Genomic DNA, 22,399 nt, shown 5'->3' on the forward strand with positions numbered 1-22,399 from the left:
GCCAGACCTGAGTGGGATGCTGCACATGTTTAAACGTGAGGAGGGACAGGGCAAGAGTGTGGATGTGGGGTTTTGTGGTGTCGGGGACTAAACTGGGGAGCAGGTATAGTTTCAAAGTGAGGATAGAAAGGAGGGTGTTCAAAGAAGAAGGGATATTGCTGAAGATGTGGTTATATCAATTGGAGAAGGGCTAGGTATCTGGTTTATCCTCTCATTCACCGTTTCATAGCCTGATAGCTATCTTCTCCCCTCCCCCTACTCTAGAGAAGAGATAACTATCATATAATAATTTGTTTCTAATCAACATCCTTGAATCTTTTTATCATTTCAGAGTTAACACATATCCAGTGCTACTGGGGTAAGAAGTTACTGGGTCATCAAATCATTGTATTCTGATCCCCTTTCAGATGTTTGTGATTTCTGTGGGGTCTCATGATCTCAGCCCTGTGTTCTCCTCACATCCCAATACATAAGTATAACACATTTCTCCCATTTCTTACCCTACTTCCCCAGCCCATCAAAACAAGTTTTTCCTAATCACTTTCCAAGATCTCTGTTCATGTCACTAGATAAACCAACCCCATATCTCTCAGCTAATCTTATATATTTTTTTTCTCTGCAGTGGACATCACATTGAATCCGTTCAACCTAAATTTGAATCTTGTCCTTTCAGAAGATCAGAGGCAGCTGACATCCGTGCCAATCTGGCCTGTAAAGTATTACAATTATGGTGTCTTGGGCTCCCAATATTTCTCCTCAGGGAAACACTACTGGGAAGTAGATGTGTCCAAGAAGACTGCCTGGATCCTGGGGGTGTACTGTAGAACACGTTCCTGTAATACAAAGTTTGGCGTTAGACAAGGCAAAAATCATCAGAATGTTTATTCCAAATTCAGACCTGAAAATGGCTACTGGGTTGTAGGGTTACAGAATAAATCTGAGTACAATGCCTTTGAGGACTCTTCCACCTCTGATCCCAAGGTCTTGACTCTTTCCATGGCTGTTTGTCCCCATCGTGTTGGGATCTTCCTAGACTATGAAGAAAGCACTGTCTCATTTTTTAATGTCACAAACCATGGGTCACTCATTTACAAGTTCTCTAAATGTCGCTTTTCTCAGACTACTTACCCATATTTCAATCCTTGGAACTGTCCAGCTCCCATGATTCTATGCCCACCTAAACACTGAACTTTCTCATTCTCTAACACTTGTAGTTCCCCTTGTCCTGGTTGTCATCTCTCACACCTTAGCTCATCTGCACCATTCAGACCAACTCTTCCTTGCTGTCTCCCTTGTTTTCTTTAGAACTTTTGCTCATCCATGAGATGTATACTGTTTTTGGTTTGGGTTAAAAGAGAAAGTTGTTTACCCATTTACTCATTTTTGTCTCCTCAAAGAAAGACATTTAACTTCCTCCTAAAAACAGAGCAGTATAGGTATAAAATCTTTGCCTTTCTATTCTCCATTTTTCCTATATCGCTGATTGAAAAAAACATAGCAAAGTTTTCTGCCACCATTTATGATCCTAATATAGTTTATAATCACCATGACCCTCCACCAGCAATCAAAGAGTCTTGGAGTATATGTTGATTTGTTTCCCAGGATACAGCATACTCATAAGAGAATCAATGAAAGAGAAACAAAAATCATATATGTACCCAGAGTGAAAAATTGTGTTGAGTTCAAATCCTGTTTTTTCTCTTATAGCTATGTAATGATGAATAAATTCTGAGTTTCTATTTTCCAAAATAGAAATTGAGATTTAAAACTGTAACCAACTTTTAAGATCATTGCATAAAACTGTCATTGAATGTAAACCTCCTATTTAACTGTTCTGAACAATATAATAAATATTTACTCTTCAAATAAACTTTTAGTACACTGTCCTCTCTGGGTTTGGAAACCTTAATGTTGTGACAACTGCCCTGCTCTGTAGCTTTTTTTGCATTTATAAATACTACAAGATTTCCAAGTTCAAACTCAGGGATCTATTACAGTTCCTTTAAAATCACTAACCTTGCTCATCTTCTTGGACTATATCAGCCATCTAGAAACTGATTTCATCTGAGAGATCAGGAAGAGGAGGAGAAGCGCATAAGAAGAATTTTCATGAAGGGAATCTCTGCAACTTTTCATAAAACAAAAACTGGTGCTAATAATCTGAAAAGATATTAGAAGTGGCATGGCAACAAGATTCTGAGACCCATGAGAAAAAAGTGTTAAAGTAGGGGTACTTTTTTATTTAGCCACCTCTTCTGTTGTCTACATAGCAGCACCCCGGACTACTAACTTACTCGGATAGTACATACAGGCAAAATGCTCTCTTTTATTACTCTGGCTTCGCCTTATTTGACCTGCTCTTACTGGATTAAAGCTGACTTGTGCATTATCACCTCTACAACTTTCTCCTTTTTACCTTTACCTGTCCCAAGTCCTTTTTAGGCACACATCTTTTGAAATTGCACTGTTCACCTGAGTCATATAATTCTCACAATACACTGTGCCACTTAACACAAGAATTTAGAATTGTTTCATAGTGATCATTGTCAAGAGCAACAAAACAAATTTATATATAGCCTTCATATATATGAAGATTTATTATGAGGTTGAAGAGTTCAAGGACTTGCCTTCTACAAACTGGAGACCCAGGAAAGTTGGTGGTGTAATTTAGTCCAAGTTCAAAAGTTTGAGAATCAGGTGGTGGATGGTGGTTAATATTAACTGGTCCAGGTAGGCATGCAAAAAGTACAAGGAACGCATTCTTTCTTCCACTGCCTCTGTTCTACTCAGGCCCTCAAAAGATGGGATGATGCCCAAAAACATTGGGAAGGACAACCTATTTTACTGAGTGCACAGATTCAAATGTTAATGTCATCTGCAAACAAAACCCTCACAGACACATCCAGAAATGAGGTTTATTCTGGGCACCTTGTGGCCAGTGCAGTTGAAACATATAATTAACCATCACAATTACTTTCCAATTTTATTTTTATTATGTTAGGACTATAGAGATTTTCTGTTATACAGTATCAGATGACATTGCCAACAAATGACACTTCATGTAGTTTCACCTTTGCAGCCTATTTAGAAAATTTAGGAAAAGTGTCATCTTGTTTATACTGGCTCCAGGTTCTTAAAAGTCAGCATCCTGGTGCTACCAGTCTGTGATAGGCCCTCTGACTGAGCAGTTGAGGTAATTCAGATTTGGATAACCATTCCCTCTCACATGACCTAACAGAACCCAAATTAACCAGATTCTCTTAGCTTAGGTGGTAGCTACAGGACCGGAGAGAGCTGCAAGTGTTGCTGCCTCAGGTGTCCTCAGTGTGAGTTATCACTGTAAAGGAGGAACTCTACTCCTCGTGACATCTTATTTGTAAGGGAACAAAATCGGGTGGCTGCATGTGAATATGCACTGCCCAGGGTAAGCCTAATTCTCCACAAGATGAATTTCTTTTGAAGAACCGCGAGAACATATTCCGAGGGCAGAACTGAGACAGGGTTAAGAATGTAGTCACTGGCCCGCCTGGTGCCTGGTCCGTAGGAGCACAAAAGCCTGGAAATTTCCCAGAGGCCCTATGTGTAGCCCTCCCATTGGTCCATAGTTTTTCTCCTTCTTTGCCACTCCTCCAAGAATTTGACTTTCATTTTCATTTAGTTCCTCGGGGTCATCTTTGTGGAGATCAGGTCCCTGGCTTGGAGAGTGGATCCTGAAGAAGTCTGCTCCTCAGGCTGGAGCTGGAGAACAAGTAAATAGGCGTTTTTCCGTGGAAGATTTGAAGTGAGTTTTCCCTCTGCTCCCTGTGCAGTGTCTGGGGTGTGGTAGCTTGTCAAGCAAAAGCTTTGTTTTCCATTGTTTAAGACTGTGGGTCCTGTAGTGCACTCCAGCGCCCTATTTTAACCACACGACCAGGCATTCAATGGACATCCCCTCTCATGGCTGCTCCGCTCCCACGGAGGCGGCAAGCCCTGGTGGAGGCGGCGACTCTACTGGATAGTCTGGAGGAGTGGCAAGAGTCATGCAGGGACGGTGGCCCAGAGCGGGGGTGGGGCACCCGCACTCCCCAGTCGGCTCTGTCCGTGCGGCTGCAGCAAGGGAAAGTGCGCACCCAGTGGTGCTGGCTGGTTGGAGGGTTATGCGACAGTGGAGTCCCCGGCAGCCTCGACGCTGGTAAGGTAGGGGTGCGGCTTTGCAATTTCGACCCACCCCGTCGCTCACCTGTAGTCTCTGTTTCTGGTGAGAGACCAACAGGCTTCCTTTCCTCTTTCTGGAGATGGGTCCCCTTCACACGTATCTGGGCACATCTCAAACTTCTGCATTTGGGTTGGGTCCTTGCAGCAACATCTGTAAGTCCTTTAAGTCCTGTGAACGAGCCCTTTAAGAGAGGAATGTCCGTTGCCTACACCCCTAGTGTTCTGGGCATAAGTCTTGTTGGTTTTTGAAGCCAGGCACTTTGTGGGCTCCATTTCTAGCGGAGGTGCTCGGGGCTGGGAGTCTGATGTGGGGCACAACCCATAGGTCTCCAGTAGGAGCTGCACTTTGTGAAAACCCTCCAGCACATGCCACTCATGTCCCCATGTCTATCTCCTTGTTTGCTGTGGAGCACTTGCATCACTGCTTAGGTAATGGTGGGGTCACTCTCCCAAGGTGAGGCTCAGTCTCCCCTGCATTTACCTCTGCATTTATTCATAGTGGGGCTACAGCAGCTCTGTGGCAGCAGCTCTTTGTAGCCCCACTGTGAATAAATTCTTCAGCCCCAAGGCAGCATACATGCTCTGCTCCCCCTCCTCTAGGCTGTTGATGTGTGCCAGTATTGGTTGGATCTTGAATGGGATAAGAAATAATTGCCGGCCCCACCTCCACGTTTAGAGCATAGCTTGAGGCATAACCGGAGGTAGACATTTAACATCGACTCCGGAAATATTACCTCTATTTTGCTACTCAGCAGAGCCAGATCTGGACCATGGTGTCTGCAGACAGGGGCTAACTGCATATGGCCTCAGGGCTACTGTCAGTCTCTGGATTATTAGCTGTTTTACATTTCAGCCTCATTCTTTAACAGGTTCTCTTCATGTATGATGAACATGGCACCGGTGGACATCTGTAGTTGGTCCAAAATTGTTTTTATGCATTCCTCAGAGCTTTTCCTTTCCTAGTGCAGAGCAAAGGGAAAACTTACAGATTCCCTCATCCTGGAAATCTTTCTTTTACCATCAAACTCTGGCAACTATTAAGACATTAATATCTACTGAGATTTTTCTTTGTTTACTTCCTAGCCCCATTTACCTGGTGTTCCTGATAAAACTCCTGAGCCTAGACTGAGGCCACAGGGCCGTGTTGAGTCCAGGTGGGAGAATGAGCATCACTGTGCTACTACTCTGTGATACCCCCTCTGACAGACCACCAGCATCATTTTTAATTTGGATGGTCATTCCCATCAGTGCAACCCGATAAGACATGAAGAGCCAGGGTCACTAGTTTAGCTGAGGATACAGGACAGTAGACAGCTTGGCAGCATGGCTGCCTCAGGTGAGTTCTCAGTGATGTTTGTCTTCACCGAGGTACAGGAGGTACTTTTATTCCTGTTATCTCAGCCTTTTAAGAAGCCAGAGTAAGTTAAGTGTGTGAAATACCGAACGTTACGAATGCCTAGAGCTCCGAAGCCTTGTGAAAGCTCAAGAGCACACCTTTCAGAGGCTAAAGGGTACACAGTTGTTAATAAGAGTCACAAATCCCCGTGAAAAATGAGGCCTCTGCTTACTAACTGGCGTTTACAGTCTATTGAAAGCCTTTCTAGTCCAAGCGTACGTTACACATGAGGCCATTTTTGCTGTTAGTAAGATGGCCTTGCGAGGCGTCTGACTTTCCACTTATTGTAACTCAGTCAGTTTCCCAGAAACAAAAACAAAACGAAACACAATTTACTAGGATCAGAGTAAACCAATATTACGTTTACAGGAAGAAAGCCCAGGCTGATGCTGACCCTATGTTCCCAGGTATCTCACCTAACTGCCAGTCTTTTCCTTTGACCTCATCTTAGGTCTCATTCTCATCTCCTGCTCTCCATTTTCTTCATTTTCTAGTTCTGAAAGTTATCATGTCTCCCCGGGCAAGTGTGTGTGCATCTTACTAATCTTCCAAGTTCCACACTGGATCCGTCCAACATTCCACAGCCCAGAGGCAGAGTTAATTGTGTTCGCGCTCTTCTGTGAGGGGAAAGCATGGATAATTACTCTTTACTCCTGGAGAACAGTCCCTAAATGTTACATAATTTGTGCCATATGTCATGGTCACTGCAGGCTCTCGTGATACTAAAGGCCTGGCAGTTTTCTGCAGACCAGAAACACTGATGTTTTGAAACTAAACAAGCTGAGAGGATTCCACGAACAGGTCATTTCCTCTGCCTATACAGTTTTTCTCTCCCTCATTTCCTTCATCTTCTTCGGCTTTCTATTGGACCCTTATGTTTTCAAGATGGAATCGTTGGGCAATCCTTTCTCTGCCCCAATTCTTTGATTTTGCAACATGTAAACCTTTCTAGTAGTAGAATCTTTCATATCATCTGGTGCATATATTTATTAATTTATTGCTAATATTGTGGTAATGCCCAGTTCACAGTGGTTTAAGCCATCTGTTTAGACTCATCTTTGTGTTTATGGCTATTAATGCAGTTGCTAGGATATAAATCATCATCAGTGATTGGTTGATTGATCTTGCCTAATATTTTGAGACTCTTTTTCCCATGACCGATATTTATTCCATCTATCTTTCTGTATTTTAAGATGAGTTACTTGTATAATGCAGTGGGTATATTTATACTATGCGCCTCTTCACTATGCAATTACATGCATCCATTTTGGCTGTTATCAACATCCTTGGCAAATATCCAGGCGAAGGTAAAATCTCGTCATTTACAAACACAAGACTTCCCAGAATCTCCCAGCTGGTCTGGATTTGGATGCTTATATACCCCTATGTCTCTGGGTATTCGTTGGACACCTAAAGTTACTTCTATTTGTTTTTGACTAACTCAGTGATGTAGGAAGAGACCTATATCAGGTTCACCCAAAATCTGTGTATTGAAGATAAGCGATCTTTGTATGTCACTTGATATCTCTATTTACACATCTGATAAAGGCTTTACTTTTGTCATGTGCACAAATGCACTGTCCCACATTATGTCATGATAAATAGAGAAATCATTGAAGACATACAGGAAGTAATGGCAATGGTTACACTGTAAGTAAGTGAGTCGGAGCGAGACTCTCTGAGAAAGGACCCTGAAAGCAGAGTTAACTGAAGGGTGAGAGTGAGTTCTGTTGCTACTAGGACAGCATTGCCGGCTGACAGAAGAGCAGGTGTAATGCCCAGACAAGACACGTTAGTGCGATTAACATCTAGTGTGTGTTTTGGACATGGGAAAGAGAAAGCAGGACAGATGGTGGGTCACACAAGGATCTTGGTAGAAAAGGCTTCAGGTCATCCTTTTGTTTGGTAAGAGTAGAGAAAAAGCAATCGTTGCACAGATAAGAATGAAATTTGTGATGTCATCCGGACCAGAGTCACGCTTTTGAAATAATTACGAGTCATCCTTTTTACCAGGTCACCAAGCTCCTTTCCTGGGTTCTTCGCCTTTTCTCTTTTCCCTTCAGGATTTGGTCTTGGCCCACCTTGAAGTCTACACAATTAATATCATTTTGTTCCTGAGTGTCTAACTCTGCCCCTTCTTAACCTTTCCAACTAGGCAGGGATCTGTGAGCAAGAAGAGCCTCAGAAGTCAGGACAGGGAAGAGCAGGGGAGCGGCTGAGATGGCTACAGGAATCCTGGTGAACATACAGGAGGAGGTGACCTGTCCCATCTGCCTGGAGCTCCTGACAGAACCCTTGAGCCTAGACTGTGGCCACAGCTTCTGCCAAACCTGCATCACTGCACACAGCAAAGAGTTTGTGATTGGGCAAGGAGTGAGCAGCTGCCCCGTGTGCAGAGTCAGTTACCAGCCTGAAAACCTACGACCTAATGTGCATCTGGCCAACATAGCAGATCAGCTCAGGGAGGTCAGGTTGAGCCCAGAGGAGGAGCAGAAGAGAGATCTCTGTGGGTATCATGGAGAGAAACTCCTGCTCTTCTGTAAGGAGGATGGGAAGTTTATTTGCTGGCTCTGCGAGCGGTCTCAGGAGCATCGTGGTCACCACGCATTCCTGGTGGAGGAGGTTGCCCAGGAGTACCAGGTAAGAACCAAGACGGAGGAAAGACAGGGCAGGAAATGGTACTTGATGGGAAACTCTATTTTGCATTTTCTCCTGATTACCTTGACACCTAGTCCTGAGGCCTGTGATTACTTTTCTTCCTCACCTTCCAAGGCCTGAGGACCCTGTCTGTGCATTCCACTCAGTTGTAAAAGGAGAAACCTAGTGTTTTTAAGCCTAGGTTGTTAGCCAGCCGAAGATGTTTTCATACTTTGTGCTAATGTGGATGTGTACTCAAGCAAGCTGTCATTACCTCTTGATGAAGAGCATTAATTAGGGAGCTGGGTAGATTGTGACCTACTATATTGCTTTGCTACAGGGTCAGGTTTCTTCTTCTACAACAAAAAGAATCCATTTTCTCTTGACATGGGAATGGTGCCTTTTAACAGCTAGTCTGAAAGAACACATTTGCCACTTTAGATTAGTCTTCCAATTACTGTTCTTACAGTTTCTGTAAACTTTGTCTTCAGAGATCTGCCTGATTATTTCTTCATTACCCTCTATTCTGATGCTGAAAACCCAAGAGCTAGACTTTAGCATGATTCCTCCCTTGTAGGAGACTCTCGAATCAACTCTGGAGAAGCTGAGGAAGGAGCAGCAGGAAGCTGAGAAGTTGGAAGCTGACATCAAAGAAGAGAGAACTTCCTGGAAGGTAAGAGGAGACATTTCCCAAGGTAAATTGACAGAAATCAGTTCAGGATGCTGGTTATTCATCACAGGCATCTCCCTTTCTCTTGCAGTCTGTGGGTTCTTGACAGTTGGTGGGCGCAAATGCCATATAATTGGTCATCTTCTTATCTTTTCTCTGATATGGGTGGGGACTGTATTATAAACGTGTCACAAATGAACATGGATATTTGGAGGAAAGTGTGGTGAGTATGGCTAACGAATTCTGTGCAACATTCCTGCCCTAATTTCGAACTTCTAACTCTTCCAGGGGAAGGCAGTTGGACTGGCACATGGTTCTGTCCTTCGTGTTTAGCCAGAGACAGAGGGTCGGGATGGGGGACAGGACTGTCCCGGGGGCAACTACGTGAAAGCTGAGCCACACCCAGGTGTCCCACCGTGTCTCAGGGTTGGCCTTAATAATGCACAGTTGAGGCTATTCTTTTGTAATGTGATGGAAAGAAAATAAATGGAAACGTCAGCTTCTCCAAGAATGGCTTCCCTTCTTCCTTCTCCCTTCCCTGTAAGAATTTCCACATCAAATACTTCTTTTTCTGACTCCTAGTCTCTGCTTGATTGCCTGATTCCCTCTCTCTCTTTTTCATTCCTTAAGAATCAAATACAAAATGAAAGACACAGTGTCCATGATGGTTTTAAACAACTGAGAGGTATCCTGGACAGTGAGGAGCAGAGGGAGCTGCAAAAGCTGAAGAAGGAGGAGGGAGAGGCTCTACATTACCTGGCAGAGGCTGAGAATGAGCTGGTCCAGCAGAAGCAGTTGGTGAAAGTTCTCATCTCAGATCTGGAGCGTCGGTTAAAGGGGTCAAAAATGGAGATGCTGCAGGTAAGACTTGGGATGAAGCCCTCGCATCTGAGATTTGAGGAAAATGAAAATCTTCTTTCTCTGCTGTGTTACTGTGCTCTTTCTAGAGTGGTGACGCTAAGGTTTCTTTGCCCTTGCAGTACCCCTTCCCTACATCTAACCCACAGGTTTTAGGAATAATTGAATGCATGAACAAAAAGGGAAATCTCATTTTTATTCATTCTTCCAATGCAATGCAAAAATTTGATGATGGTAAGAAGGTCCATTGTGTCCAGTAATATTCTATAGGCCTCTGTTATCTGTGATCTAATGTTAAGCATTAATAGGTACCTCTTCATGATCCTGACATAAAAATAGTTGAGATTTTACTTAAAATTTAAAAAAAAAATTTCAATTACAGTTGACTTTCAGTATTATATAGTGGTTAGACATTTATGTAATTTACAAAGTGATTCCCCTGATAAGTTTTGCACCTACCTGATACCATACATAGCTATTACAATATTATTGACTATATTCCCTGAGCCGTAATTTACATCCCCGTGACTATTTTATAACTGGCAGTTTGTACTTCTTAATCCCTTCTCTTATTTCACACAGCCTCCAAACTCCCCCTCCCATATGACAACCATCAGATTGTTCTCTGTCTCTGAGTTTGTTTCTACTTTGTTTATTTTGTGTTTAGATTTCACACATAAGTGAAATAATATGATATTCGTCTTGCTCTGTCTGACTTATTTCTTAACATAATACTCTCTAGGTCCATCCATGTTGTCGTAAACTGGTATAATTTTATTTTCTATGGCTGAGGAATATTTCATTGTATGTATGTCCTACTTCTTTATCCATTCATCTTATGATTGGAGCATTTAGTTCATTTACATTTAAAGTTGTTATTGATTGGTAGGTGGTTACTTAATTACTGCCATTTTATTCATTGTTTTCTGATTGTTTTTGTAGTTCTCTGTTCCTTATTCTCTTGCTTTCTTCCCTTGTATGTTGATGACTCTCTGTTGTGTTTTATTTGGATTCCTTTTTCTTTATTTCTTGGAGTTTGTTCATTGGTGGTTACCATGTGCTTCATATATACCAACCTATGTTTACAACAGTCTATTTTAAGTTGGTCGCTGAAGTAAAACATGATCACTAAAATTATGATCACTTTTACTCACCCCCTCCACATTTATATTTTTGTCATTAATTCTTTTGTGTGTACATGTGTATGGTTGTGTGTGCCTTCTTAACTTACTGTTGTAATTACACATGATCTTGCTACTTTTGCCTTTTACCTTTGTACTAGCTTTAGTGTTGGTTTATACAGTTCTTTTATTATGTGTTAGCCTTTGTCAGTGAGAATTTTTTTCTTTGTGATATTTTATTATGCATACTTTTGATTATTTTTTCTTCTTCTTAAAGAATTCTCTTTAAAGTTTCCTAAAGTATTGGTTTGGTTGGGAGAGACACCTTTAGCTTTTTTGAGACACCTTTAGCTTACTCGAGAAGCTCTTTATGTCTCCTTCAGTTCTAAATAACTACCTTGCTGGGTAGAGTAATCATGGTTATAGGTCCTTGCTTTCCATCACTTTGAATATTTCATGCCAATCCCTCTGGCCTGCAAATTTTCTGTTGAGAAATTACCTGACCGTCTTAGGGGAGCTCCCTTGTAGGTAACTATTTGCTTTTCTTTTGCTGCTTTTAAGAGTTTCTTTTTATTTTTGGCCTTTTAATTATGAAGTATCTTGGTGTGGGCCTCTATGGGTTCATCTTGTTTGGACTCTCTGCATTTCTTGAACTTGTATATTTATTTTCTTCAGCAGGTTAGGGAAGTTTTCAGTTATTATTTTTCAAATAGATTTTCAGTCTTTCGCACTCTATTGTCTTCTGGTACCCCTATGATGTGAATGTTATGCTTGATGTTACCCAAGACATCCCTTAAACTATTTTAAATTATCTTGTCTTGTTGCTGTTCTGATTGGATGTTTTCTGTTCTCTTATCTTCTAAATTGCTACTTTGATCTTCTACTTCTTCTTATCTACTGTTGATTCTTTCTGCTGTATCTATCATTTCAGGTACCTTATTCTTTATTTCTTACTGGTTCTTTTTTATGTTTTCTATCTTCATTTTTATGTTTTCTATCTCTTTATTAAAGTTCTCACTGAGTTCATCTACTCTTCCCCTAAGTTCACTGAGCATCCTTATGACTAGTATTTTCTACTCTGCATCTATCCAAAGTTCAAACTATTAAGAAAAGTAGTTATTTATTTGGAGTTTTGTTTTGTTCTTTTATTTAGGACTTTTTTTTCCTCTTTATTTTGGAGAAACAGACATGTCTATTTCTATGTGTTAGATGGATCTTCCACATCTCCCAGTCTTAGCAGAGTGGCCTTATATGGTAGGTGTTCTATGGGGCCCAGAGGTATACTTTCTAGTCTCCTGAGCCTAGCGTTCCAGGAGTGTTCCTAGTGTGGATTGTGTGTGCCTCTCCTATTGTAGTTGAGCTTTGATTGCTGTTGGCATGTCAGTGGGTAGAATTGACCCTCAGGATGATTGGCTGTGAGGATGACTGGCTGTGAGGAGTGGCCATGACTGCAGTGAGCAAGCTGTTGTGCAGGTATGGACTCCACAGAGCGGAATTCACTTTAGCGGGGCTCTGGTGCCTATTTAGTTCATCCTTTGGGTATGTCATTGTGGCACTACTTGAATGGTGCCCTGATGTTGTCTGAAGCTAGCCACTGGGCATGTTGGTTCTGGGACCTCTTAGAGGGGCTTTGGTGCAGGCCAGGGCCCGCCACTTCCTATGTCCTATCCAGGGCCACCTGGAAGGAGCTACAAATTGATCTGTGGCTAATAGCTGCCTATAGTGGGCTTAAAATGCCTGGGAGAGGCTATGCTGCAAACTGTGGCCAGTTGCCACCACTGCCAGACTTGGGGCAACACTTACAAGAGATACAGAGCGTATTGAAGTCAGCCAGGTCTCACAAAAGGAACAGTGGAGCCTGCTGGCACTTTAGTCCTGGGGAGAGCTGCCCCTCCAACCCTCAGCCTGAAGCCAGACAATTCACTTCCTCTCCATATGTCCCTGGCAGTTAGCAAGCTTCTCTGGAGCTTAGAACAAGTGTCTGTGAGTAAGTGATTCTGTGCTAGGGCCCTTTAAGAGGATGCTTGTATCCACAGCAGCCCTCCATCTCACCGAATTTGAGTCCCTCCTGATTTTCACAGCCAGCTGTTGTGGGAATTTTTTTTCTCAGCACTGGTGGTCCAGGATGGGGTGCCTAGTGTGGGGCTCGGAGCTCATGCTCCTCAGCAAGTACCTCCTCCTTACTCTTAACCACCACACTTGGGTATAGGACCAGACTGTTTCACATCTCCACTCCTCCTACCAGTCTCAACATGGCTTCGCCTTTATAGTTTTAGTTATAGGAGTTCTGTTCAGGTAATGTTCAGGTAGTTCTCAGTGTGGTTGTTCTATAATTTAGTTTTAATTTTGATGTAGTCATAGAAGGAGACAAGCACAGCATTTACCTGCTCCGCCATCTGGACCAGAAATCTATCATTTTACTTTTGTTGTATCTGTGTCTTTGAATCAAAAATATGTCTTTTGTAAATAGCAATAATTGATTCTTGCTTTTTATCTAGTCCAACAATCTCTGCCTTATACTTGGTGGATTAAGACAATAATATTTAATGCAATTATTGATGTAGCTCTATTTAATTTGTTATTGGTTATTTGCTTCTGTAAGTCACTTGAAATTTTCATTGTCCTCTTTCTCATTCACTAGCTTTTTTTGAGTTAAACAGTGTTGTTAGTTTAAAATTTTCAGTTTTTCCATTCTTTTACTGTATTTTTTAAGATTATTTGTGATGGTTTTCCTTCTGATAACAATACACATCTTATCCTATCATAATCTACTTCAGAATAACAGTAATTTGATTCCAGTGACATATGGAAACTTGCCTCCAGGCTTGCTTTATATTCTTCTATCAACAACACAGTGATGTGTTTAATATGGGTGCCTGATTCAATGCAGGCCAAAAAAATTTTTTTGATATAACTGGGAAAAGAAGTTCTCTTTTCTTCTGGAGTTTATATGAGGAGATTCATGTTTTCATCCTGAACTGAGGATAAAGTCAATACAGAGGGAATAAAAGAATTTAGAAAAGGACGTAGAGAAAATCTTAATGACAATCTTTGAGCTTCAAAATTAAGCTTTGATTAAAATTTCAACTGTTCCCCAAATGCCTTTTCTGTAATTAATCTAGTTTAAATTGTTTTTGATCACATGCAATAAAAAAGCCCTAATACAGAGAGTAAAACAATATTTTTGGGGTATGTAGATCCAGCCGTTGGCCTAGTTTTTAGTGTCTTGAGGGAAGTAAGTCTGAGGTTAAGCGCATTAAATATATTGATACTTATATATGTGTTGCAGACAAAGAAATTTTTGAGAATAAAGAAGATCAGTTGACTAAAATCTATTAACAATGTGGACTACACTGGCTTGGTAGACACTGAAGTGCAGGTAAATACTATAGTTTTTAGGATAGTGACCGAGTAGATGTTGGTAACATTATAGAGAGAAGGTATAAGGGAGGAGATAATTTGATTGATGAAGAGTAAGGCACATATGAAACATCTTAAGATCTGGTTCCTGTGGCTTCTTTCTAAGGAATATATTAACCTGCATTTAAGAGACAAAATTGAGTAAAAATAAAAACTTGGGCATCAACTGCACACATGTTTGTGTCAAAATGGAGGGAGTGGATGAGGTCACTTACAGACAGTGTATAAAATGAGATGAGTCTTGAGGGATGCCTACAGTAATACATTTTGCCTGTACCTTCAGCAGAAGCCACATAAACTTCTTGAGGAATATTGTAATTACTAACTCATCTTTGATTCTCCAAATATTCACAAAATGCTTGACAAGTAATAGCACATCACTTTACATTCACATTGAAGAAAAGAACAAACCATTAATTATTCAAATCATTTCATGAATAATGTTATGAACTTGAGGAAAATATTATGGGCTTCCTGCTTTTGTCATGAATATGTCCTATCTCCAGGTACTAGAAGCCTCATGCTTCCTCAGGGGTCAAAGTTGTTTCTACCTTTTAGGAAACCCAACAACTTCATGTGAGTCTTCTGGAATGATTGGTCTGGGTCTTTACTTTTTGGCTCTCACATTGGAACCAACTCTATTCTCTATCCCACCAAGGTTGGTGGGATGAATGAAGCTCTGTAAGTGCAGAGGGCCTATTTCTTCTTGACTCATGTTTTTTTCTTTTTTCCCTAGGATGTGAATGGTATCATGGAAAGGTATGTTTGGGAGACCAGAGATGGTCCTTCTCTGCTGTGAAAAGAGATTTAAAGCCATTATAGTCGTCTGGTGATTATTTAGAATAAGATATCTCACAGGGCAGGAAATTCATGGGTAATACCTTAAATTTCTGTTCACAAATAATGATTTGAGTGTTCTATAACTATTACAAATGAACCAGATTCTGTAGTAGGGAACATGATTGGGCAGAAATTGCAGAGTTTGGGTCTGTAGCAGTTAGGGATAAGGTGTTGCAGTATCTGACCTGTGTACTTTCATAAATTTTATTCACCCAGCAATCTTGTATCTCTCTCTGGTAGTTCATAGCTGCTTTATATATCATATGTAGGTTGTGTCTTCTTTACCTGCCAAGCATCCAGAATTGTATACTATTCCTTTATATTTAAAATTGTGCCCTGAGAATAGAAGACACCAGGTCCTTACATATATTTCTCTTTATTTTCTCCAAACAGACTTGAATCACAAGTAATATTTTACCCTTGGTGCAAACAATTGATCCATCTTGATCACATACTTTGAAGCCAGAATGGAAGGGCAACATCTTTGTATCTTAATATTCACTCCTACTTATCCACATCAAGCTCTTCAAACACATGCAATTCAAACCACTATTAGTATGGTTTTGAAATGTCTTCTTATCCAAGTGTTATATTTTTTCCCAGAGAGGCTAAAATCTGAGATGTTATTCTGAGGGCCTCCCTACTGGGGAGCAGACTTAAAAGGTCTTGGTCCTCTTTAGACAGTATACCTACACTTGTTATGTCTCAAACAACCATGAACCAGGTCCTATAACCTCACTTTCATGTTATATCCTTAGAAACCCACATCCACACAGTGACTTTTCCTCATTAATTTCTTTTAAGGAACCAAAGTTTTGCATTTAGAATATTTTATTTCCTAAAATTTCATATGATTTCTATCAGGTAGAAAGAGAGAGGTTAGTTATTTCATTTTGGAAGGAATAACATGTGCTTCTGAGAGTTCAAGGCCTTCCCCAGGTCATGCAGGGTGTGACTTAGAAGATAAACCTGAGCATATTTCTTTTGGCTCCAAGGTCAGGAATTATTCTTATTTCTCAATGTCTCCAGGAAGGAGGGTTCAAGTGCTTCAGTGGGGTGAATAGACAAGAAGTCAGTGCTTTTAAATGGACAAAATGTCAGGAGTGTGTGTGTGTCAATTTGTGTCCTCCCTAGGAGTAAGACCTTCACACTGAAGAAACCAAAAACTATTCCCAACAAACAAAGAAGAATGTTCCAAGTTCCTGATTTGAGAGGGATGCTGCAAGTGTTTAATGGTAAGGAACACTAGAGCAAGAGGATGGCTATGGGCTTCTTGTGATGGTGGGGGTTAAATGGAGAGGAGGGTATAGTTTCTAGGTGTGGATAAAGGAGACAAAGGAAAATGGATAAAACGTGCTAATATCATGGTTGTATTTAATAGGGAGTAACAAGGTTTCTGGTTCACCCCTCATTCCTCCATCTACTACCTAACACAGTCACCAGTCCTTCCCCTGATCTGGAGAAGAAATAGATTTTAGTACTGACTCCTCTGCTCATATTTAATAATATGGATTTTTATCATTTCAGAGCTGACGGATGTGCGACGTTACTGGGGTAAGGAGTAATCATTATTATAAAGCCACCCTGTTCTTATCTTTCTGAATTTTGCATTTTCTACTAGTTCTCATATCTTAAAACCCATGTTTTCCTTCCCAGCACATACATACATATTATGTTTCTGCAGTGTTATACCTCTCCCCAAGAACAGAACTAAGTTCTTCCCATTTCCCACTCATTTTATTCTGAAGAGTCCTCCACAGTGTCACAAATAAAACTACATCGTATCCCTTACCCAACCCTGTGATTTTTCTACAGTCCACATGATTCTGGATCTTCCTGAGAATAATCCAAATGTTGCTATTTCTGCTGATCGGAGACAAGTGAGATACGTGTGTGTTTGTAATAAAAACTCTCCATACTGGAATGACAATTGTAATGACTATAGTGTCCTGGGATCACCCAGTATCACATCAGGAAAACATTACTGGGAGGTAGATGTATCAATGAAAAGTGAATGGATCCTGGGGGTATATGGTAAAAAATGTCCTGATTCCAAACTTATGGGTTTATTGAGACAAGGTAAGAGTTATCAGCATGGTTTCTCGAGATATCAACCTAAATATGGTTACTGGGTTATAGGGTTACAGAATCAGTTGGAATATAATGCTTTCGAGGACTCTTCCTCCCCCAATCCCTTGATAATAACCCTTTCCCTGAATGTTCCTCCCTCTCGTGTTGGGGTTTTCATAGACTATAAGGCTGGCACTGTCTCATTTTTCAATGTCACAAGCCATGGGTTTCTCATTTATAAATTCTCTTCGTGTTCCTTTTCTCAGGAAGTTTTTCCGTATTTCAATCCTATGAAATGTGCTGCTCCCATGACACTGTCTTCTCCAAACTCTTAACCTCTTACACCCTCACCCACTTCTGTGTGTGCCTCTGACTGTGGGTGCATCTAATACACTGGGTTATCTGCACCATTCTACCATATTTTCTTTGCTGCCCTCCTTTATTCCATTTGAATGTCCTTCATTTTATCAACAGGGTGTACAATTTGCCTTTGTCACATTTTTCCTAATATCCTGTTTGCATTAGTAGAGAATCTTAATTCATCCTTTTTCATACACCCAGGGAAAGTGACTCATGCTTTAGAATGAAAAACCAGTATTAAAGAATCACCTCTCCCAAAGTTTTACAATCTCATGTCCTCTGACTGAAAAGATGAAGGAAAGCTTTTCAACTAGTTTTGTATATTATTGAAGACCTTGTATAGGAGTTATTCACTATAAAATTTGCCGACAGGAGAATGTCTGTTTACCCATGATGATCCTTATTCATCAAGGAATGAAGGAGAAAATTTCATAAATAATATGTACTAAGTGGAGGTTTCGTGTCCACAGTGTCTGAGTTCAAGTCCTGTATCTGCAAATATGAACAGTGTAACCTTGAATAACATACTTGAATGCTGACTTTATTTTCTTAAAATAATCCTGGTATAAAAACTGCAGCTCTGTTAGGATCATGGTGAGAAGGTAAATGTCATTAAGAATGAAACATCTAAGTGTTGCGACTTAATAATAAATATTTGCTCTACTAGTTACTGAAAATAGAAGCTGTTCAGTGTCTCGTGAAAGAGGTTTTTGTACTCTCGGGAGCACTAGGATCATTTTACTGAAATCTCAGATACCGCATGCTGCTAGTCAAGACTACTGCAGCTCTGCCAGTGATAGATGAGCATGTGCGTGAGACAGAATTTTATTGTAATTCTCGTGTTGCTACATATTGGCCTTAAATCAAGTAAATGCAATTGTATGCAATCCAGTTTCTCATTTGTTTAAAAAAACTGAAATTTACCAGATGTAGTAGTATGAAAATTAAACAACAGAATGTTTTTAATAATTTCTGTCATTTCTTGCACATAAGCAGTAATCCAATGTGCTGTCTATTTATTTTTTGGTTCTTTCTCACTGTGACTACAATAAATGATTTTAAGAATTCATATTTGTTTACATTCAACACTATTACTCTTGCTTTGTTTTAAGAAATATAATAACGATGAAAGAATTCGTTTTCTTTACTTTTTAGTTAATTATAAAATAAATTTTTCTGTACAGGTGCCTAGTTTGTTTTTTTCATTTAACTGCAGTAATTCTATTTTATTGAAATTGAATTTAAATATTATCTCTGTCTAGCATCAAAAAGTTATTATTCATAAAGATATAGTAAGAGTCAGAAGCACAACTGCGGGATTTCTTAACAATGGTGTAGGTAAGTGTTTTGTTGCCCAGGTCAGCCTTACCCTTTGTAGTGAGCCAAGAGTTCCCAGGAACAAAGAGAAAAGTCTCTTCTTTCCATGAGATAGGAAGGCATTATTTCTGCAATGTATGCTCATTCAGGGCTTAGTGGGAATCCCCAGTCTTTTTGCATTTTTATTCCTAATTCTTCTCCAATCGACTTCAGAGCTAGGGATAAAAAAGTGTGCTGCTTGGTTAATTATTATCTGCTTTCAATCCTCCTTGGTTCCAAGAGTTCCCAATTGCCCCAACTTTGGGTGAATTTTCATAAGACAACGGATTCCAAGGTCGATATTTCTAGTGTCCCTCTTTGTGTGTTTGCACACAGTTATATCTTAGCACTCATCCATGGAAATCGGTGGACATTAGTCTCTAAATCTTCCCTTTGACCTCTGCCTTCTTGTCCCCATTGCTATGATGACTGACACTTTGAATCCTTAAAAATAATCTGTACTGTTAAATTATTGACATGTCTCTCCAGAGACATTCATGTCTCTTTGTTACTGGAATGCCAGTGTTCTAGGTCAGGATGAAGTGCCTAGTTATGAGAAAAAAAAAGACTTGAATATACAATATTTTTCAGGTCCTTGATACCACTGTCAAGAATACTTCAGTTCTGCTTACACACACACACACACACTCTCTCTCTCCCCTCGCTTACGCTCACATATTTTTGTTTTCAGTTTTCTCCTTCTTTGCCTCACTCCAGTGAGCAGATCTCAGTGATGAAAAAAGTTTTTTTTCCCCCATTGAGAGAGAGAGAGGAGTTTTTCTTGTAGTGGGTGTTCATGCAGGGCTTGGTGGTATCTCATGTCCACTCCTCTAGAAATATAAACAGATCATTGCTCTTGAGTAAACATTTTAAGTGCATTTACTGGTTTTTAGGGTCAATGTATTTTATGTCATGAGATAAAACCAGATGTTTCAAATGTTTGTTTCATTTTTCATACTATTTAGAAAGAAGAGGATTATTTTGAGTATGGTGATTAATGCAGAGATACACAGTAAAGTGATTTTGGTAAATTCTATTTTTAATCTATAACTCTTGACAATTGGAGTGAGGTAAAGGGCTCAGTGCATGTGAGTGTCTTTATGAGAAGTTCACAGGGGCGGGCTAGGATTTGTTCCTTCCGCAATCCTATATTCATTCTTTTATTCTTGCCTCCCTTCGATTCTGTAATCTGAACCTACATTCTGGGCCCCAGAGAACTAAATGGGTTCTCTCCAGACTCTCTGAGAGATGTTTGTATGAGATGCAGTGCTTTTGGTGACAGAGGATATAAAAGCTGGTTCTTTCAAAAATGAAATGCAGTATACATTATGCATTTCTGAGCATGTTTAGCTAGGACAGCTCAGGGCTATAAAGCCTTAAACCAATCTATAATTTGAAAATTGCAGCTACAAATAGGATCTGATGTTTTTGAGTTTGTCTGGGAAGATAGTAAAAAATTCATCTAGGCATTTTCCTTGATAAGATGGCAGAATACAACTTGACTACTTGCTTTGAGCACTTTTTGGATTTGCATTTAGTCTTGCCATTGCTTGTGTTTCCGTCCATGAAGGAGAAGGAATTCTTACAAGAAAAATTGGATTTTCTTGGTGATTTCCACATAGTAGACTTTGCTATGGTTTTATACCAAAACCTTTGTTCTGATACTATTTCTTATACTTTGAGAGAAAAAAGAGCCACGGTTGTTGAACAGCTGAAACAGCTTCAGGCAGAAACAGAACCAATTGTGTAAGATGTTTGAAGAGCCAGAAACTACAAAGCAAATGTAATCAACTGGGGATGTTCAGATGCTGTTTGACTACCTGGCAGACAAGCATGTTTTTAGGCAAGAATACTTAGATACACTCTACAGGTATGCAAAATTCTAATATGAATGTAGACATTACTTTGGAGCAGCAGAATATCTTTGCTTCTTTAGAGTGTTGTTTCCAGCAATGGAGAGAAATGCTTTGAGTTCACTCTGGGAAAATTGGCCCCTGATATTTTAATGCAAAATTGGGATGTAGCCATGGAAGACCTTAGAAGTTAAAAGAGACCATAGGTAATATGGTCTCTTCAGCAGCAAACACGACTCATTCACTGGTCTGTTTTTCTCATTGACCCCAAAAGACGTGATAACATTATTGATCTCTTTACCAGCCACTGTACCTTAATGCAATTCAGACAGTATATGAACATATTCTTTGTTATTTGACTAGAGCAGTCAAAACAAACAAAAATGTTCAAAAATGCTGTCATGTGCTAAAAACCTGGTCCAAATTATTCAACAGGAGTCTTACACATACAAGGACCCAATTACAGAGTTTGTTGAATACTGATATGTTAACCTTGACTTTGACGAGGCTCGAAAAAAGCTGAGAGATGTGCACTTGTGATTGTGAATGACTTTTTCTTGAGAATTTCATTGGAAGTGCCTGTCTCTTCATATTTGAGACTTTGTCACATCCACCAGTGTATTAGTATTAACATGTTGGCAGATAAACTGAACATGACTCCATTAGAAGCTGAAAGGTGGATTGTAAATTTGGTTAGAAATGCACAACTGGATGCCAAGATTGATTCTAAATTAGATCATGTGGTTATGGATAACAAGGCAGTCTTACCCTATCAGCAAGTGATTAAAAATACCAAAAGCCTTTCATTTAAAAGCCAGATGCTGGCTGTGAAGATTGAGAAGAAACTCAATCAGAATTGTAGGTCAGAGGCTCCTTAACTGGGCAACTCAATACTCTAGTTTTTGCTAAAGAACTGTAAAGAAAAAATGGGGAAAAAAACTATAAAGAAAGATGAAATAATAAAACCATTAAAGGGTGACATACATTTTAAAAACACATTGAGTATAAATTTCAGAGTATTTGAATAAAATTGGCTGTTTCATTATCCTGTGGGGGGGAAAAATCATCTGGAAATGTAAGAAGGCATCAGAAGCCCAAGAGTGGATTGGAGGGCAGGGGTTGCAGTACTGGTGTCTTGGTACCCTCCTCTGAGACATTGGATTTAAGGTAGAGAGAAACTGAGTTCAGGGTACCAGAGCTCCTCGGGCTACCAGAAAGTGTTGCCCAGTAGGAAACTGGAATGAACCACACTCCTCCCATCACCCAAAGTCCATCACCGGAGCTCACCGCGTTGCTATGGTCCACATTCCAGGATATTATGTTACAAAGACCCAAGGAATAATAGTTCTCCTCAGGCCTCTGTGTTCTTTAGTCTCTACTTCTACTGTTAGAAAGGAACCTAATGAAAGATCTCCCACTTTGGACTTATGATTATTTTTACTGTTTCTGATCTGGAAAAAAAAAAAAAACGCACAGGAAGTAAAGCAGTTAAAGCGTGGTGGTATAGATAAACAACAGGCATTGAAGCAAATATCTGGGTAAATCTTAAGAACAAAACAAAATACATGAAAATTTCTTGGTTAGAATTTGTCAAAAGTTATAAATGGTAAAACTAGAATTTTAG

General features: G+C 40.0%; 2 protein-coding genes and 1 pseudogene across 6 annotated transcripts in view; all 3 read left to right on the forward strand.

Moving 5' to 3' along the window:
- Positions 1 to 1,870, forward strand: part of TRIM34 (tripartite motif containing 34) — an 11,208-nt gene extending 9,338 nt beyond the window's left edge. Inside the window, exons 6-8 of one of the 2 annotated variants that reach the window (XM_016126824.2) lie at positions 1 to 35; positions 332 to 358; positions 623 to 1,870. The exon at positions 1 to 35 is cut by the window's left edge and continues 66 nt beyond it. In XM_016126824.2, coding sequence (XP_015982310.2) covers positions 1 to 35; positions 332 to 358; positions 623 to 1,188 — 628 coding nt within the window. In that variant the 3' untranslated portion in view covers positions 1,189 to 1,870. The remainder of the gene's footprint in view (positions 36 to 331; positions 359 to 622) is intronic. The other variant, XM_036221642.1, reaches the window with a different exon arrangement.
- A 1,765-nt stretch (positions 1,871 to 3,635) lies between these two features.
- LOC107513410 (tripartite motif-containing protein 5) lies at positions 3,636 to 18,635 on the forward strand. 4 transcript variants are annotated; one of them, XM_036221648.1, is made up of 8 exons: positions 3,636 to 3,781; positions 7,746 to 8,230; positions 8,805 to 8,900; positions 9,528 to 9,758; positions 15,033 to 15,055; positions 16,271 to 16,371; positions 16,664 to 16,690; positions 16,952 to 18,635. In XM_036221648.1, exons 2-8 carry the CDS (start codon positions 7,811 to 7,813, stop codon positions 17,539 to 17,541), a joined length of 1,488 nt encoding a protein of 495 aa, XP_036077541.1. In that variant the 5' UTR covers positions 3,636 to 3,781; positions 7,746 to 7,810; the 3' UTR covers positions 17,542 to 18,635. The 4 variants fall into 4 exon arrangements, with proteins under 4 accessions (XP_036077541.1, XP_036077544.1, XP_036077543.1 ...); XM_036221650.1 differs by lacking the exon at positions 3,636 to 3,781 and adding an exon at positions 3,821 to 4,171; XM_036221649.1 differs by lacking the exon at positions 3,636 to 3,781 and adding an exon at positions 4,256 to 5,348.
- A 121-nt stretch (positions 18,636 to 18,756) lies between these two features.
- On the forward strand, positions 18,757 to 22,229 carry LOC107513411 (annotated as a pseudogene).
- Positions 22,230 to 22,399: the final 170 nt, after the last annotated feature.

The sequence above is a fragment of the Rousettus aegyptiacus genome, unplaced genomic scaffold (assembly GCF_014176215.1).
Source record: "Rousettus aegyptiacus isolate mRouAeg1 unplaced genomic scaffold, mRouAeg1.p scaffold_m13_p_5, whole genome shotgun sequence".
Lineage (NCBI taxonomy): Eukaryota > Metazoa > Chordata > Mammalia > Chiroptera > Pteropodidae > Rousettus > Rousettus aegyptiacus.